Consider the following 19079-nt stretch of genomic DNA (forward strand, 5'->3'; position numbering starts at 1 on the left):
GCAACTTTCTTGAACTTGGGGAAGGGGAGCTGAATAACTTTGTGTTCATCACCATTTCTCTTTTTGACACCCAAATGCATGGTTTAGTTGTGAGGGCAAGGATAGGTTTTGGATACAGGCAGACTTAAATTGAACTCTTTGACTCAGACTTTCCTCAGTTGTGTTCATGTGGGGGCATCCCACCTTAGCATAGGGCATGTTAGGCCTTCTACCAACCTGGCAGGCGATTTAATAAACCATTTTATTTTGAACTTTGAGTCTGTTGTCTGTTTCTTTCTTCATGTTGCCTTCACAATAGGCATATTTAAATTAAATGGAAGAAAAGCACTTTGGAGGAAAATAATATTTGAAAATACATTTAATTGAAAATCGCCTTGGATTGCCTTAGTGATGCCTTCTGCACATAGAACTATAGTTAAGAGGATTAGTGTGTGTTCGTATAATCTTCTAAAAAGAGCAAACATTAAAAAAAAAAATCATGAAGCTGGAACAATTCACATGCCAACAGGAGAACCCATCCAATCCCTTCTCCCCTCAGGGGAGGGCCCTTTCTTTCCCCCTTTGATCTTGTGCCTCCCCCACACCCGTGAGGACCCCTTCTTCACCTGTGATCTCGTCATTCACCCTCCTGATCCAGCTCCTTCCTTTAACGCTGTGATGTCTGTCACCCCTCGGTGAGGTCCCTTTCTTTACCTCTGACCCCGTCTCTCTGCCCCCGATCAGTACTCTTTCCTTACCTCTTTGATCTTATCCCTCTTCTCCCGGATATCTGGTTCTCCAGGGTCAACAGTCTTTATTCCCACCAGGTTGGGCGCGGGCGGCAACTGCAGCTTGACCTCCTTGCTCTTCATTTCCAGGATGACCTTATTTTTCGCGGTTTGGATTTCTGCGCTAATCTCCTCCCGGGACTTTTTGAGTTTTTCCTTAGCCTCCTCCAAGGCCTTCTCATGATCAGCCCGGATCTTGTGCCTCAGGCGTTCCTCTTCCTCCCTAGAGAGACAAACACACATTGGTTAACCATCAACAATTGAATAAAAAGGAAACAACTTGAGTCATAAAAACATTGCACAGACTATCTGGACGCCATTGATATTAATTCAACGACCTGAGGATGGAAGGATAGCTCAGGGGCAACGTGCTCGCCTTGGAAGCAAGACACGGAACACCACAGGTTCGATCCCCGGGTCCGCGCTTAGAAATCTCTGGGTATTAAGCATGTTATAAATAACATAAATTCAGAAAAACTAAAATGGCTGACACGCCGGACTACGTATGATATGGTAGGTTATCAACATTGCAACCTTCCCCTGTATTAGTCTCCTACCCCACCATTTGAAGATCCCGAAAACCCAAGGAACTGTGAAAATGGTGCACTGTGCACTATACAAAACTCAATAACATAGCATAACAGGGTATAGCAACAGGTTTCACTCATTCTCCTGTGTGGCCATACTGTGGACGACCCACACCCTTTTGGTGAGTGGCATCAACGGAGGAGGAAATAATTGCTGGCTCTGCTGTGGTCAGTTCACCATAAAAGAAGAGAATACATCATTGCCCAGGATCACACACTTTGGGTTATAATCCCAGTTTTACTGTTTAACCAATCTACAGTTTAGGCATTTCAACACATAGCTTTCAAGCAACCTGCTACAAATATGTACATTTTGGATTTCCCAAGCCTACAAACATACTGCCTGATATAGCAGAGTGTTCAAGTTTCCCATGGCCATGTATGAGAAGGTGACCCAATCCTGTTTATGCTTGTAAATGTGAGCCATACCAATTTCCTAAATTTCGAATGGGATAGAAAGAAATACAAGTCCCAGAATCCAGAGGGGGAAATAACAGGACTGGATGGGCTCTCATGCCTTGCCACTGAAAGCTTGCAAGTTCTGAGAGTTTACTTGCAAAATACACATCTCAAATTGAAACACCCTTACAATATATAAATCCAAAGAGAAATATGTTAAGCCAAAAGAATATTATTGTAGTTCTATTTTGCACATCCTGAAAGGAAAAGTTGAAGTCGCAGAACGCAAAATAAAGCACGCCTGAAAAATGCCTTCCTTTTACACAAATGTACTTCTCACAAAAATTGTTTTTGTAGTAAAGTCACTGGAATAGAGACTAGATTTGTACCTTTTTTCAACATTTAACTATCCCTACAAAGCAATTAGACTTAATTACTAACGTTGGAAACGTACGCTTTCTTGTGTAACTTTAAATATTGTGCAAGTGTACACCCAGGAACTAGGTGAGGCCGCTGCCAGCTGTGGGGAGTCTCTCAGGTGGAATACAGAACCCATCCGATAAGACATAATCGCAGGCCATTAGGGCCACGATAAAGTGCAGAGCTGTGTGCAGGCAGATGTAATGGGCGGTGCTGTAAAGTCAACAAGCCCCTTTTAAGTGGACTTGGCAACACTCCCAGGGCAGGTCTCCCCCTGTCCCTGAGGGGACACGCAGCGCTTTACAGGGGAGGCCAGTGCCCTCCCTGGCCCTACCCCAGCGATGCAACTGCAGTGGACGTATGTATGCCACAGGGAAGCAGTAGAACCGAGGGTGAGACATGGCATGAAGAGGCCGTGTACAAGGCCAATTACAGCAAGCATTGAGGAAGTGCAGCCAGCGGCAACCCGGAGAGGAAGCTGGCCCCTACAGCCATTGCAACACAGCATGAGGCACTGAAAATCAAAACTGATAGACAACATGAAAAAAGCGATCGAAAAGAAAGAAGATGGCCTGTCAAACCACGAAAATCATTGAACTCTAGTTTGGTCTACAAGAGAGAATGCTGACACGGGTTCGAATCCCTGCAGGGCCAAACTCAGCCTTTCATCTTTCCGAGGTCGATAAATGAGCACCACACACCGAAATAAGCAGCGCTCAGATATCCGAGGGTTCGTAGCGCTATATAAAATGCCAAATTATTATGAGTGTCAATGTGTGTGTGTGTACGGAGAACCCATTACACATACTCCCTCTGTCTAGCTGTATGATCCAAGTTTCCTCTTCCACTGCCCCTCCCCTCTCAAATCTACATGGAAGGGACTGCTCCGCTCTCTCTGAGCACCATGTCTTTACAAGAACAGACAAGCCTTCCCAAGCCCGCAGGGCCATGTCCTGGCATATCCCGAATCCTTTCCTCCCACGGGGATTACCACCCTGGACTATTCATCCTTTGAGACTCCACCACCGCCAACTGCCTCGCATCATAATTTACAGACCCACGGTGACACTTGCATTTTTATTAAGGATTGGCTTTACTACCCGGCTGCATCCGAATGCTCTCCAAATTCGCCTTTGTCATGTGCGACTTTTGAAGATCTGGTTGCACATCACTTCCAACATTTGCACATGTCCTGCTTTGGCAGTCCCTGCGACCTGCCCCTGCACACACTGGCAGACGCCTGGTGCTTTCCCCCCACCTGCCTTGGACTGGCCACACTCGCATGACCAGACCTGCACTGACACCTCTCCTGGCCAGAGGTGAAAGGGAGTTCTCCATCTCAGGAAGCTACATTGGCCTTCACCTTCATTCCACTGCGCCCTCACTGTGACCACCGCCCCTGGTTTCCAAATTAGACATCTTGCCAACACCTTGGACGTCTTGGCCCCATTTGCAAAAACATTTTGAAAATGCGGAAAGATACCAGATCCGATTCAACTCATACTCTGCCAAATGCAAGAGAAATTAGAGGGGGAGGAAATCTAAAACCAGTGAGAACTGTCCGGTTCCTACCACACAAAGGAGATCATGCCCCCACATACAAAAAAAGGCCTCCCTTCACAAATCTCTTGATTGGCTCGGTTTCTAAAAAAATCAGCCAGTCTGTACAGAATGTATAATCAGATGAGACCCCCCCAAAGCATGTTCCTCCTTGCAAGTCGCTTCTTAATCCCTTGCGGATATCCTGTCCCTCTTCACTGAAAAAACATGAGATCATTCAGGTCCCCATCGCGTCCCAAGTCAAAATCATCGCCCCTCTCTCCAACACCATGGGGCCTCCCTCCTTCAAGCCCGTCTCTCCTGCGAACATGGCCAAAGTTAAGAAAAGAAAAGGCATCAACTGAACGGGTCTTCCCTGTCCCAGCCAGCACCACTAAAACATACACACCCTGGCCCCATCCTTGTCTGCACTGTGCAACAGATCGCTTTGCTCTGACATCTTCCCTGTAGAGCAAGGGTCGGCAACCATGGTCTCTCCAGGCGATTTGGACTACGACTCCCATGAACCATCACCACAAACTATGCTGGCTGATGCTTATGGGAGTTACAGTCCAAAAATGTGGAGAGCCAAAGGTTGCAGGCACCCGCAGTAGCGCTAAAGAGCTGCATCTTGCAGCTTTTCAAAAGGCCATCTAATGACCTGGCAGAAACCCACCAACTACCGATCCGTTGCCAAAGTTCTGGAAAAGGTCCCCATCTCTCAACTTCTGGCCTACACTGAGAACAATGACTTGATGGATGACAACCAATGTGGGTCCGAGTTCTGAAGGGACATGAGTCTGCCTTCTTTTTATAAGAGACAAACTCATGCAGCAGCTTGACGAGAACTACGCTAACACTTAAGACCACTCTGTTCATCTAACATTGCTCCCATGACAACCTGTAACTAAGTCTGTACCATGCCCTCCTATGTAACATGTATGTATCTGCAACAAAGGTCACCGTTTGTAACAGGGCCACAATGCCTCCGGGCTGATGCGCGCTTTATAAATACTAATTAATAAATAAATATTGTTCTCATCCTCATTGATCTATCCTCATCCTTTGATACTAGCAACAATTCTTTGCTTCTCAGCTGCCTAGAAAAGGCCTTTGGCATAAACGGTGGTGCCCTTGCGTGGATCTCCTCCTTTCTCCTGGTCTGGCCTAGAACTTTCCTGGTCTACCACCCCAAATTGTGGGATTCCCCAACAGGCCTGGCAAATTCTTAAAAATCCCACTACACCTGTAGGGCGAGTTCCTTAGTTTACATACTCTACCCAAGAGAAATGCACTTGCCCCAAGGTTACTGGTGACAACATATTTACCAGTGCTTTTTGTAAAATGGTGCATGTCGCCACAAGCACACTTCATATTTGGTGCAATGCTGCCAAGCATGCACAGTGAAACTTGCATTTGCCATTTACTGCAAACAAAGTGTGTTTGCAGTAAATGCAAAATATGTTTCTAACATCCCCATACTCGCCAGCAAGATACAGTACCATGAGAATGGTACTCGTCATAGAAACTACTAGCCAATGCTAGTGGGCTAATAGATTTAGCGAGCCTTGCCTAAGTCTCCATCTCTAAACCCCACGACTCTTAACTTGGCCCCCCTTTCTGAGTTTATCTTTCTCTTCCCTTGCTCCTTTCAGTCCTACGCTGATGGCAGACTCGGACACATTGCTTTCAGACTTTCAGGCAGCCCATCATCCGCCCTCTGCACAACCAGGCTGCGAAGCATCCCTTTCACATCCAGGTATAGCCGTATAAAAACAGTCTATCAAGGTGGCTAAGACTGAAGTCATGCACTTGGGCTCTCCTATTGCTCCTTGCTGATCTTTTGCACGTTCCTCCTCTAGAAGCTCTGCACCTACTGGGTTTCCTTCTGCTAGGAAACAGTTTAATTTTGACAACTCTCATTTCTACCCAAACCCTCAAGCACCTAAGTCGTCTAATTTAAACAGCCCTCCTCCAGCGTACTCCGCCGTTTCCTCAATCTCTATCATAAGGTCAAGGACACCAGAGTTTTTATCATAAGGTCAAGGACACCAGAGTTTTGGTCCTCTCAAGGCTGGACTATTAGAATAGCCTTTGTCTTGGCCTCACTAAGCATGCACTTCAGAGGTACTAATGTCTTTTCACTTAAAGACAGATCTAGAAAGACCGCACGGAGCAGTCTTTCTAAATCGAACTGTCACACACCTGCCGCACACGAGTGCGAGCACGGGCAGACAGGTCGGGATCGGGAAGCACAGGACCTGGAGAATTGGTAAGTGTGTGGGTGCGTGTGTATGTATGTTTGTGTTTTGATTTGGGGGAGTCTCTGGTGGGGGTAGGGGACTGAAATCCTGTGGGAGAGGATGGGGTGGGGGAACTGGGGCTGAAATCCTGTGGGAAAGGGTGGGGGTGTGGCTGGAGCTGAAATCCTGCGGGAGAGAGTGGGGAGGAGCAATGGGGAGTTCGGGGGTTAAACCCCCTGTATATTAAAAAAAACAACGCATTTGAAAAGGTCTTAAGAGAAAAAGACCTTTACAATGCTGTTTTTACGATCAAAAGAAAATCGGGCATTGTAAATCAGTCTTTTTCTCTTGAGACCTTTAAATGAGGTCTTTTGACATAGAAGCGCTTCACCAACTTCAAGTCCTCCAGAAGAGGGGGGCTAGACTCATAATGCCGCTTAGACCCGAGACCACATCACCCCTGCCTTTAAATCACTTTTATGGCTCCCACTTGAGGCATGGATCCCCTTCAAAGCCCTCAATCATCCACTGGGCATACTGTGGGCGTGGCCAGGAAACCTAAAGCACATTGTGCCCCCACCAGGTCCCCGAGATTGTCCTCATCTAGGTGTCTTGTGCTCTGTCGCTCCAGGAAAAGAAAGCATAGTGGCAGGATGCAAAATAAATGACTGTTAGCCTAATTAAGGTGTGGGGTGTGTGTACATGTGAGTGGTAGCGTCTGCCTATGTAATTGCACTGTGAATGGTGTCTATGGGTGCGAACGTGTTTGAATGAGACTGCAGTTTAAATGTTCTGTACGAGCGTGCATGTGAATGAGAGAGTAGAATGGTATGAAGCTGCGTGCAGTGTGGCAATAGAGCAGACAGCATGGACATTTCATTACAGTGGCATGGCAGATTTTACTGCATTATGGGCAAAGCCCACTTGATTAGTGTTCGTATGTGGCATACTGGCCCCCGTTGGTGCAGCCATTACTGACATGTTTTCTTAGAATGCTATGCCATTGTTTGTTTACTTGCATTCTGGGCAAAGCCAACATGAATGTTCTTATTTGGGCATTGGTGCTTGTTTTCTTACAGTGGCATTGCTTTTTTTACTGGCCTTCTCAGCATAGCCAAAGGTGGCATGTTTTTACGTGGTGATACTGGAGGCATTATTTCAACTATTTGCTTAGGGGAAGAACCTGGTAACCCTTGGTTGGTTTAATCTCCCTCTATGCTCAGTCGTGCTTGCAAGTTCATAATGTAAATAATCAGCCGCCACCACTGCTTATAGGTAATCAAAGCACTGAGCTTCCTCGACGACATCACTGTGGGCCTGTAACAGGGCGCTTAGGGCTCGGTTCCTGTTCCATCCCTCCCCTTAGGATGGCTGGCTGGATGTCAGGATGAGAAGAGAGGCTCCACACATGTGCAAGCCGAGGATGCCACTAAGGGGGTCCTGCTGAATGTGTGCGACAGCCCCAGGCTGATGGTACTATGCCCACTGCCACCCCGCTGCTGGGTATCCTGAAATTAAATCACCCCAGTTAGCCTCTGAGGTTCTCATGGCCCTTTATTCAAAATGGACAGAAGCCACAGCATCCTTCCAGGAGTGACTTCGCTTCATAACCCTATGCCCCGGGAGCCATCTGCTACATGGATTCTCCAAAAGCCCCCCGTTGCATAGGTTCACTTGCTTCCTCACCGTCTCCTTCATCCCCCACGCAGTGCTGCAGAGGCTGTTTGGCAGCACTCCCCTCATGAACCAGTTGCCCCTCACCTTTCCTGCTGCCACCCCTGCTTCTTGCTGCCTACACTCGCCCCGGTGTCTCCCCCTGCACTGAATTCCCCTGTTTTCCCCTCCTTCTGGTCTCCTCTTTCCTCCATCACTTCTTCCTTTTTCTTCCTCATCTGTGACCCCTCTCTTTCCGTAAATTGCTGGTGCTGCACATTTCCATCCTTATAATCTTCGGCCAGCTCGTCCTTTTTTTTCCTCCCAGTAATCTTGTGATCCATTCACTAGTCTTTTCTGGCTTAAACTACCGCCTTGTTCTTCTGCTAGGTCTTCCCAAGTCTCATCTTACTCCTCTGCGTTCGGTTTTTAATTCTGCCATTCGTTTTCTTTCAGTTGCCTTTTTGTTCTCCCATTACTCCATCTCTTCATTCTGCCTCCTTACTTTCTTTTGATCTCTCTTACCGTTCATTCTCTTTGCTTAGTCTACAAAGCTCTTTATGGTCTTGCTCCCTCCCATCTTTGTTCTCTTGTTTCTTTCCACTCTCCCGCCAGTTCTCTTCGTTCTCAATCTGTATTTCTTCTCGCTGTGCTTAAACCACCTTGGGCTTCTTCTCCATTTTGCTCTTTTTCTCTTCTTGTACCCAATCATTGGAAACTCTTCCACTTTCAATCCATGCGTCTTCGACTTATCACTTTTTCCATCCTCAATTAAAAACCCAACTTCTTTGTCTTTCCACTAATTACTTTGGATTATTTCATCATAATTTTTTCATTTTTATTGTACTGTTCTATTAAGCGTTGTAAATCGCTCAATAAATAACTACAAAATACAATACCTACGTGCGTGGGGGATATGGGGGGGGGGGCAGGGAAATTAGATTCTTTTCCCTGTGCAGAGGCCCACACCGCTGGTTGAGTGTGTTCCCAAGACCCAATGCAGGGATACTCAAATCATTGCCTCCTCATGTTGCATGTGGATTTGCAGCTCTGTGCACTGAACAGCTTTAATTGAATAACTCATGCTTCTGTGGCGATGGCAACTGTTTCCATCCCCTCGCTCGAATAATGGAACAGTATAAATGTCATGACCCCCCCCACCCACCCCCCAGGAGAAACCAGGTACATTTCCGGCACAGAAGTGCAGAGAGTACTATTCCCAGGGTATTTGGTCGTTCAAAGTTGATGACGCAGTTGGGTCTACTCTCTTGACTGGTTCCCATCACCAACTCGTGCACGTTCCTATATATGTATTGGGATTTTAGAAAATGTAAACCCAGGTGGATGACTTTAGGCCCGCTCTACACGAAGGTATGAGCCCAGGAGACTCAAAGCTGAAGCCACCACAATCATAAATACAACGAGGTTGTATTTATAATTACTGCGCCTTTGCTTCTAGGCAAGTCCAGGCACTTATGAAAACTCCGCCGGCAGCTGGCAAATTATTTATAATTGCTCGGCCTTTCATTTAACGTTTTCTGTGCTTCCCTGGGCTTGGGGAGCACCGAAAAATGTAAAATGATCAGCTCTGCTCTGGCTGCAGTAAGCAAAAACCCCCAGTAGGGGGCTTTTGCTGCTTGATTAGAGCCGCCAAGGCAGAGCTTACCATGAACCAAGGAGGCCGCTTGAAATGACAAAAATGGAAGCTCCCATGTAAACACTTTGAGCCTTGTTTGCTCAAAAGTTTACATAGGAACTTTCTTTTAAAATATGATTAACATATGTTTTTGATTATTGCCCATCTTTTAAGACAATACAATTTTTGAGCGCACTATTCCTTTAATGTTAAAATCCCCCAGGACAACCAGGTGTCAATACTTCACTTGAAGCTCTGCCCCACCCAATCCAAAAAAGGGTTTTAAAAACCCTGTATGAGGGCCTGGTGGCTTTTACACAATCGTGAAGTGCACAGAGCAAAATGCTGATACAGCAAGGCAGACAAATAGAGCTTCCATGTCCACATCATGCGGTAACGGTATACGTGATAGTTGAAATCTGGTCAAGGTGAATTATTTTATGTACCCCAGAAAGCAACTGTACCAACACGGCGCAGAAACCTCTGTGAGCCAGGTGTAGGTTAGGCACATAACATCAGGGGACTGGTCACACGAACACCATGAACAAATGCTGCATGTGCTCCTAAAGATTGTGCATTCGATAAAATCACTTTAAAAGAAGAGCCCACCTCTTCCATGTGAGTGGAGCAGCCACCCAAGGTTGGTTTCCAATTGACATGGAACAAGGTATCAGGGGGAGCCAGGTCCAATGGTATCTTCCGTGTGAGCCTTGCCTCAGTAGCCACGCAAAGCCTGTCCGTAGCCTGGACAAGAACAGAGGGGCTCTGTCTGGACTGCCGGCACATTAAAGGCATGCCAGGAAGTCACGGGACTGCGGCTGAGCGGAAAGTGAGAAAAGACTCTTGGCAGCACATCATGAGCGCTCAATGACCAAAATAAGATAATGCCCCCACAAATAAAATCAGGGGAAGTTTGGGGAAAGGGAAATAAACACAATAAGTAAATTACACCAAGTATAATAAAATAAATAGCAATGAGAAGCTGCCTTGATTTGTGACGCAATGACAACTTGTAGGTCTAGCGTCCAGCAGCAACAGGATTGAAAATCGAGCATAGGTCGCAAGCGGAGGAGGATGGATAGCTCTTTTTGCGTTCCCACGACAACATCAAGTCGGGTTGCGAGAAAGAGTGAAACGTACGCGTCCCATCCAATTTATTGGGATAAACCGAGTTCCCACTCCGGTTCTGGACATTCCGCGTGGCAGCAGGGCCAAAACTAAAAGTTTGGCATGCTCGTCCTACAAACCATTGCTGCGGAACAGCCTCCCTTCAAGGGCTTTTATTTGTTCGGTGCTTTTCAGGATATGTTCAAAAACAGGCTTCTACGTTTCAGTCTAGGGGCCGCTTTTGCTGCCTGCCTAGTAATATCCTGATTGGGCGCCCTCTGCACATGGGGTATGTTTGCTGCTTCCTTCACTTTACTGTACTGTGTGTACCTCAGCACAGGGAATGGGCCGGAACAAGACGGAGTGCCGCTCCGGCAAAACATTTCTTGCCCAGACCCAGGGGACCTAGCACACGACTCTCCCAGATCCAGCACCTCAATGAGCAGACCGCTTTCTGAAGGCTGCCGTGGGACAGAACACTACAAACCAGATCTGTTCTGAAGCTGGATTACTGTAAGTATTGCATGCACCAGTAGACTCTGCACTGGAGATTGCATGCAGAAACTGCCAAAGCCTCGCATACAGTGTTGCAGCTGTCCCGACTGGTATGAAATGAATGTCCTGCAATTTACAGACATCTCATTAGGGTGAATTTTGTGGCCAATCAAAACAGAAGAGTGCACTATTAGCTTAAAAGGGTTTCTTACTCAATCACTATAAGACATGTTTAACATTTAAAATTGTGGACATTACGATGTTCCCATAATGCTCTTTGGTTTTATGCATATCGGCAAAATTTGGTCGTATGAATAGATACTGTGTGCAACCTCCTTCCCAAAGTCCCGCCCCTCCAGAGAGGTGACCGTGCCCACAGCACTTTTTTGTCCATTTCATGCACTGGTCTGTCTCCCTCTTCCCTTTACACAACACCAATGCCCTTGGGCCAGCTTCACTTTTCACACAGAAACGTGAATGCTCACCCATCCAGCACCCTGCCAGGGCTGGAAGGCAGAAAGTCTTGGAGAGGATTGTCCTGGAAGCATTTTGTCATAATCTGTGCTGGGCCTGATTATGGATATGATTGTTGGGATGGTCTGGTGATGTCACTGACATTCTAGGTGGAGTGTGGTGTGGTGGTGACAATGGGATTCTAGGTGGAGTGTTGATGGCTGTTTGGAGTGCTGGGTTCTACTGGTGTCAGTTAGACCTAATGTGCTGGGCTGGATGGATTTCCCAGTGCTTTCTCTACTTATGAACAAGAGAAATAAACCTACATGTAAACTACTTACCTTCTGGTGTTCCGGTTATTAGTTTACCACACATTTCTATTTATTTATTGAAAAAGAGAAGAGGATCACAGCCCGGTGCGGTGGACGGGCCGGAAACATTGAATGGAGAAAAGAGACTTCAGATTATGAATTACGTTGATAGAGGACAATAAAATACAAACAATATGGACATCAGTAAAGTTCAGCTGGATGGAAGCAGTGTGTATTCCAGAGAAGGCGCAGAAACGGAATGACGTGGCATCTCTATGGAGACCTGATAGAAGTGATGGAGCAGGAGGGGGGGTCCAGAGGCAGAGCAGGCTTCCATGACGTCTTAAGCTGCAATCAATAACAGTTTCTCAAAATAGTCAATATTGATTACCAGTGTATTAGGGCCCTACCCAGCCAATCACACACATTGTATTCTGGGGGTATCGCGCGATTTGGAGTCTAGTGGATTTCTAATTGACAAATGATTCATAAAAGTGTAGATTGCAGCCAAGAAAGGAAAGCTGTGGGCTAATTGCTAATGCGATGAAACTGCACGTGTTATTGTGTAGCTGGACACGTCTGCACGAGGACTGCATCAACGCACGCGGGGAGTGGGGCAGGGAGTGCCACGTTATGTTATGCTATGCTGATGGCAGCAATGTCGCCCGAGGCGCAAGAACGAATGAAAGCAAGCCAGGGCAGGAAGCGGTGGCCGTGAGCAGGGTGGGTCCTCTGTGCTGCACTACCTGTCAGGAGCGGATGCTGCACACACCGGGACTGTGAGGCCGCAGGCGACACTACTCATCAAAGTAGTAGAGGCTGCACACCAGTGCCGTCGCTAGGCTAGGGCCAGGCATGGGGGCACTGGCCTTCCCTGAAAAATGCTGCCCCCCCCTTTCAGGGACAGGTAGAGACCTGCCCTAGGAGTGTTGCCAAGTCCAACTAAAGCGGGCATGTTGACTTTGCAGCTAAGCCCATTACTCTCTCACTCTGGCCACCCTCCTTTCACCCTCTACCCTTGCCTTCCTGTGAGGTGAAAAACCTTGGTGTCATCTTCGACTCCACTCTCTCTTTCTCTCCTCACATCTCAAACGCCACCAAGAAGTCCCATTACCAGCTGCACCTCCTCAAAGGTACTCTTTCCTTCCTCACCTTACCCCCAAAGCTCACTGTCTCCAGAGCTCTGGTCCTCTCTAGGCTGGACTAATGCAACAGCTTCTTTCTAAATCTGCCTGCATCTACTCTCCGACCTTTACAAGTTATCCAGAACAGGACTGCAAGATTTATCATAGGGCCTCAAAGCCTACGGACCATATCTCTCAGGCCCTGAAATCTCTCCACTGGCTCCCGGTGGCTGCAAGATTCAAATTCAAGACCCTTTGCATTGTCCACAAGGCTTCCTGGGGCCAGGGCCCGCACTACTTCCAACGCTCTCTTCCTAAATACCCTCCTTCTCGAGTCTTTTGCTCAGCTCCTTCCAACTCTCTATGAGTCAGACGCTTCTCCAGGCAGAGCGTGAGCAGTAGATCTCTTGCCTCTACAGGTGCCTCTCTCTGGAATGGCCTCCCTCCCACTCTTAATCTTGAGCCAGACCACCTGAAGTTCCAGAAGCAGTTCCAAACTTTCGCTTTCTCTTCTGCTTTCTCAATCTCACTCCCCTTATGACCTCCTGACCTATCTATCTGCTGCACCGACTGGTTGCTTGGCTATCCCCAGTCTCACTGGGGACCAGGCTCTTTCCTGATCAGGCTCCCCTGCATTGCCTCTGGGGCTACCATACACGTAGGCATTAACTTCTACAGTCCCTTGCCTCCTGGCACTTACCCAGAGCCGCACTGTCCTGGTTGCACTTACTCAGAGCGATGCTGCCCTGTTCCTCCTCCCTCTCATTTTATTTCCCCCTTCCCCTTGTACTTTCTAGTTCTAGCACTTGCACAACCTGAATGCACAATGGCTGGTAAGCTTGTTTGTATTGTCCTTTCTCCGTCTTCCCTCCCTTGTCTTGTTGCACCTAGAAACACTTGTGTAAAGGCACATTATAAATGACATATCACATCATTACATCTGCCTGCACCCATGTAACGATATCTATTGAGCACCACTATTAACACGCCCAGTTAAAGCCCAACACCAAATATCATTATTTCTGTAATATTAAGTTCACTTAGCCCACATACAATATCACCAAGGCTTTCTCCTCTTGTGCCACACTAAGCCAAGAACCAGGCCACGGTATTGAGATAATGGATAGTTTTGTTACCAAATGGTTTTAATCGATATCTAGAAACAATTCATTTACACACGCCACCTTTGTGGCATCCAAATCGACACAATCACAGTGCGTGGCAATACTACAGTACAAACGAGCAAATTATCATTTGGTTATCAGCTTAGAAATTTCACAGGCATTTATACATTCAATTTGCACGTGGGCTTAATCTCTCTGCACCTAAAATATATGCATTTGAGAACACACACAGTTCATTTTAAATCAGCACCTTTGTTACTTCTTTACCCCAAAACAGTGTTGAACCTTTCTGCTACGAGTGTCACTTGCTGACTCCCAGCAGAGAGTGCATTTCTATCACTGGAGACTCACAGCCGGCTTATTTTGACACACAGGGTTTGGCACTATGGAATGGGTAGGGGTTTTCTTTTTTGGGACAATTGCGCCTTCAAATGAAAGGCAGGGTGTTGGGATTTGGAACAAATGGAAAAATTCGTTTTTGAACAATTCACTTTGAAAGGGGATGCAGGGCGTTGGGATTTTCGTTTTGGGTCAAGGGACACCCCTCTTCTGTAAGGAAGTAGAAGGTTACAGGAAACTGTGCTCCCCAACTACTTTATAGGCTATAGTGGCTGAAACATAAAGGGAATGAGATTTGTTAGTTTTGGATTCTAACAAGAATCATCCCCTGATCTTTTGTATTCGGGAATTGAATTATTTGTACTTAAAAAGGCTAAGGGTCTACACATTTTACCCCCTCCCACTAACGGAAGAGCACCCAATAATAGAAAGGGATAGATTAAAACAGCCAGAGTCTCCTCACACTTCAGTTTACAATGGATGAGGCGTTTTTCTACAGAGGAATTCATTTAGTTATATGTAGTCAAAAATGGCCAGTGTCTACACAGTTTTCCCTCCCCCAACCACTATACAAGAAGGAGATTAGGGGTGACATACTACCCCCCCTCTTTTGTTGTCATTTGGATCAATCTACTTACATGGGAGACCTTGATCATTGGGCATTCGGGGAAACAGCAGGACTCATCGTTGGAAAGCACAGATCTGGTCAAAGGCTTCTGTCAAGAATAGTCACCAGAACCCAGTCCTCATCTGGCTCCTCTGATGCAAGGTTTAAGGCCTCTCGGAGTAGGCAGCTGTCTCCCTCCACAGCATTTCTCCTGGCAAGGTGGTACCCCAATGGTTTTGGCAGCTCTCCCCCCTTTCCCATAGAGAATGTAAGTTTATATTGTACCTGTGACACACTGCACATTATGAATATTCCCACGCATTGGCTTGGACACGCATTTTCCCCCCGCCTCTGTAGTCCGGCCTCTGCCAGCCGATAGGGCAAGGGGTTTAGGAGTTCTGGATTATGGATGATGAGGGGATGAGAGAAATGCATCATTTCAAAATGACATTGAAGACAGTTGTCATGTTGTGATTTTATGAGAAAACCAAAATGGAACTTAAATTTACAGATACCCCCACAAACTATATATTTTCAGATTCAGCTTCTCCTGCCGGGCCTATTAAAATTAGTTTGGTCTCGGCACGACCTTCCTGGAGCACACTATAAACTTTCAGTTTATTCATACACCCAAATATTTATGAACATCAAACTTCACAAAACACATCTTCATTTTACTTTCTATTAGCTCACCAAGTTTCACATTTCTATCATTTATGAGGGTGACAATCCTACTTTTACTTATAACTCAAATTACACACATTGCATGATGTTGATATTTACATAGAACTGACGGTCTCCGAGATCAGAACTCAGATGCACAGCCCGCAGTTCATTGGGGGAAGCTGCAAAAGCAAACTACAATCACATTTGCAAGCTGAAAGCAGTATCTTTTTAAATCTAAAGATGTGTTTTACATGTCATACATTTTATTTCAATACATTGCATTTGGGACTGGGTTCCAAGGGTTAATATATTTCTTTACTCTGACGGTTGAAAAGACATGAGTGTTCCTCTTGAATTGTCCACACATAGGCTATTATTTAACCTGCAAAACCAGTGTCCATTTTAAAACAAAGTAGCCCTTTCCATTTGACCTAATGTCACTTTCTGTGGTGAAGAGCAAGTATTTTTGTGTCAAATGAAATATGTCACTTGGCTTCAATTTTAGGTGTAATGCACAATTTCTTCTACATTTTCGAAATGCACAGCATTTTAATGTATGACAATCTCATGTATCATGCTGCTGTTTGTTTCTCTCACACAAAATGTGCCTTTTCCCATTTACAGCATTTTCAGAACACAAGTCTTTTGGAATCCATCGGGCACACTCTGCTGTATCAATGTTTTAAGGCACGCTTTACTTCATCTGAATGCCTTCCCATTGTGTTAATGTTGAGTGCAAATACTAGCTCAGCATGCACAATGCATAGCCATTGTTGGGTCACGCATGGCCATCAGTGATGAAAAAACTATGCAGTGCTTACTAGAGGCTCAGAAGTACAATGGCTTGAGCCCGGGGCCAAGCACCTAAATGCAAAGCCCTGCTCAAACATAGGACTCAAAAGTCCAGATCCTAGTACACAGTCTACTTTATCCGATTTTCAGGGAGTTGCAGGGTGCCCTTGCACCATTGTCTCAACGCTTCTTCAAAGGAAGGCAGCTGGTGTACTTAACTTATTGGCATAGTGGACCTCCATCTAGGGGAAACCTTAAAAACAGGCCTCTGCCAGCAGGCACCTTTTGAGGCATTGTGTGGGTGCTTTGGACTGTCTCGATTAGATGAGTGGACCTTCTCTTCTGAATGAAAGCCTGTGGAACGCTAGATGATGGTGGTAGGACTAGATCTGTCTGATAATCGCCATGGGCAAAACAAACCTCACCAATACTTGGGAATCTGGTGACAGGCAGTGGCCTGTGTTGGACTATACAGCTAAAGACAAAAAGGGGTTAACGCCACTACTGTCGTGGCACGAGGTACGGCATCATCACGAATGATGCATAGTGAGTCTGTTCTCATGTGAGGGGTACTGGCGTAACAAACACGTGACTAAAGGTCATGAGTTTGCACAAACAGTGCACACTACTTCTGCATGCATGACTGTGTTGGCAAAGTGAAGCTTGTCCTTGCCCGAGACCTTTGGCTCTATCCTTTGTGCTTGGTCCTGTTCCTCATTTTGACAGCAAGACAACCCCTGCAAACACCTCGCCCTCAGAAGGTGTTTTGCTTTCACAAAGTGCATGGATATATTTCTCTTTTCTCTCCAGTACACTGAATGAAAACCTTGGATGCTGGGGGGCAATTACTCACACAAACACTCAGCTAGACTGTAAAATGGCTCTTTACGGCCTCTTTACTCACGAAAGCATAAATGAATGAATAAATGCTACAAAAATAAATAAATGAGTGAAAGAAGAATAAATAAAGTACATCACCATTGATACAGCCACAAGACACACGCTCGTCTCGCCAGGAGTCACTGAAAAGCTCTCAGTCAGGCAGGGAGATCTTGGCGTCAATATGTTTGGATCGATGTGTCCATCCTCCGAGTGAAGCTTTCTACCGGACCATTCCAGTGCCCCTCGTTTTAAGCCCTAAGCAAATGCGGGGGGGGGCACCTTCTAGAATCTTCTGCCTCTCAGAGTTTCTACTTGTTGGCAGCTCTTATGGGCCCCCGGCCGTAGTGCCCCACAGTAACCTCAAGGAGCAGAACTCTTCCCTTTCTCAAGGAAGTAGCAAAAACAACTCCAACTCATCTTCAGCTTTGACAATGTCCATGGTAACGTCATCAGGTACTAGCCGGCATCTGCATATCCTAGAATAACATTGAAAACATGCTTAGCAGTGGAATAGTATGAGTGATGCTGAAAATATGTTTAGCTACTGAATAGTGTACATGAAGTGCAGATGCCACTGAGGCCTGCAGCAAATGTCCATTGTAGCACCGAGTGCACCCGAATGCACTGCGCACCAGACCCATGTTTTAGTCCAATGCATTCCAGAAGGGAGGTCGATTAAATGATCCAGGAAAAGAAGGAGCTTGGAATTCCATTCTTGCACAGTACTGGTGGATGACCTTCTGGCCAGGCAGCCCTATCTGAGCACATTGTCAGGGACCAATCTGGCTGAGGGGAGGCGACAGACCAGAGCACTTCTGACCTATACCAACGGCCATCCATCCAATAAAAGTCCCATAAGACACAATAGAGATGTGACTGTCTCTCCAAGAGGTGGTTCCCTGAAAGGGTGGGAGGAAGCAGTCACTTTGATTACATCCCAACTGTTTGAATCTGTAGATGGGGGTTAGGCATTGAGAAAGGGAGGGTGGGGAGGCTAGGTGAGGAGATTGAGGGGTCTTCCCCCTGCATTTTGCATGAAAAGACGCTGGGGAAAAATCAGGATTTGAGCAGTTGGGACGAAAACAAATTACATGGATTAACATGGTTACATGGATAACCTAGACGTTAACTTTACTTGGCGGAGTAGTGAAGATTTTCTTGCGTGTGGTGCCTGAAGGTCAGGAAGCCTTGGCATCTCCTTCTCCGTGCACCAAACATGCCAGGTGGGAACCCTGCCTACTTTTAGTGCTGTGTGGCCCTAAACAATTGTCAGAGGGGTCTTCCTGTTTTATTGGTCGCCGCAGTTTGTGCATCCTAATGTAGTAGCCAAACGTGCAGTTTTGTACTAAAGTCTTTTTTTTTAAACCATGTAAATGAATATTTGGGTGCACCTGTAAACTCCTAGTCCTGGCCAATTCATCAAAAATCTTCATCACAACAGAAGATTTCAGCATTAAATTCTGAATTCATCACCATAAATGCAATATTCCATTTCACTCATTACAAGTATCTCAAAATGGACTGCCATGAGAATTGCCAAAAGCTCACTTGTTATGCTTTGCAACAATGTTACATTTATAATGCTGTCGTAAAGTACCATTATAACCTAAAAAGCATATTCTATATGGAGCCAAAAACACAGGAAAGCACACAGGTTCCGATACTTCTACTGAAACTCACAGTCTGGCAAGACCTTCGTTTTTGAGGTTCGGGTTCAAAAGGCAGCATACACCTTTTCCCAGAAGCCCAGGGGAGGGGGGACTTCACATTCAAATGTATATCCCTCCCCAGGCTACCGGGTTACAGTCATTCTCGTGGTCAGCCGAGCACCTGTACCGAGGACCTCCGCACGTTCCTCGCATCAGCGGAGATAGAGATGCAGGGTCCTCGTTTTCACCTCCTTTCTGGATGCCCTTCTTTCGTGGAGATCACACC

The 19079-nt window shown here is 46.2% G+C and overlaps 1 protein-coding gene across 1 annotated transcript in view; it reads right to left on the bottom strand.

Moving 5' to 3' along the window:
- Positions 1–19079, bottom strand: part of MAN1A2 (mannosidase alpha class 1A member 2) — a 1471929-nt gene that overhangs the window by 1096306 nt on the left and 356544 nt on the right. The window contains exon 2 of the mRNA XM_069635768.1: positions 738–990. Coding sequence (XP_069491869.1) covers positions 738–990 — 253 coding nt within the window. The remainder of the gene's footprint in view (positions 1–737; positions 991–19079) is intronic.

This window comes from Ambystoma mexicanum, chromosome 7p, assembly GCF_040938575.1.
Source record: "Ambystoma mexicanum isolate Mex_15411 chromosome 7p, UKY_AmexF1_1, whole genome shotgun sequence".
In the NCBI taxonomy this organism is placed as follows: Eukaryota; Metazoa; Chordata; class Amphibia; order Caudata; family Ambystomatidae; genus Ambystoma; species Ambystoma mexicanum.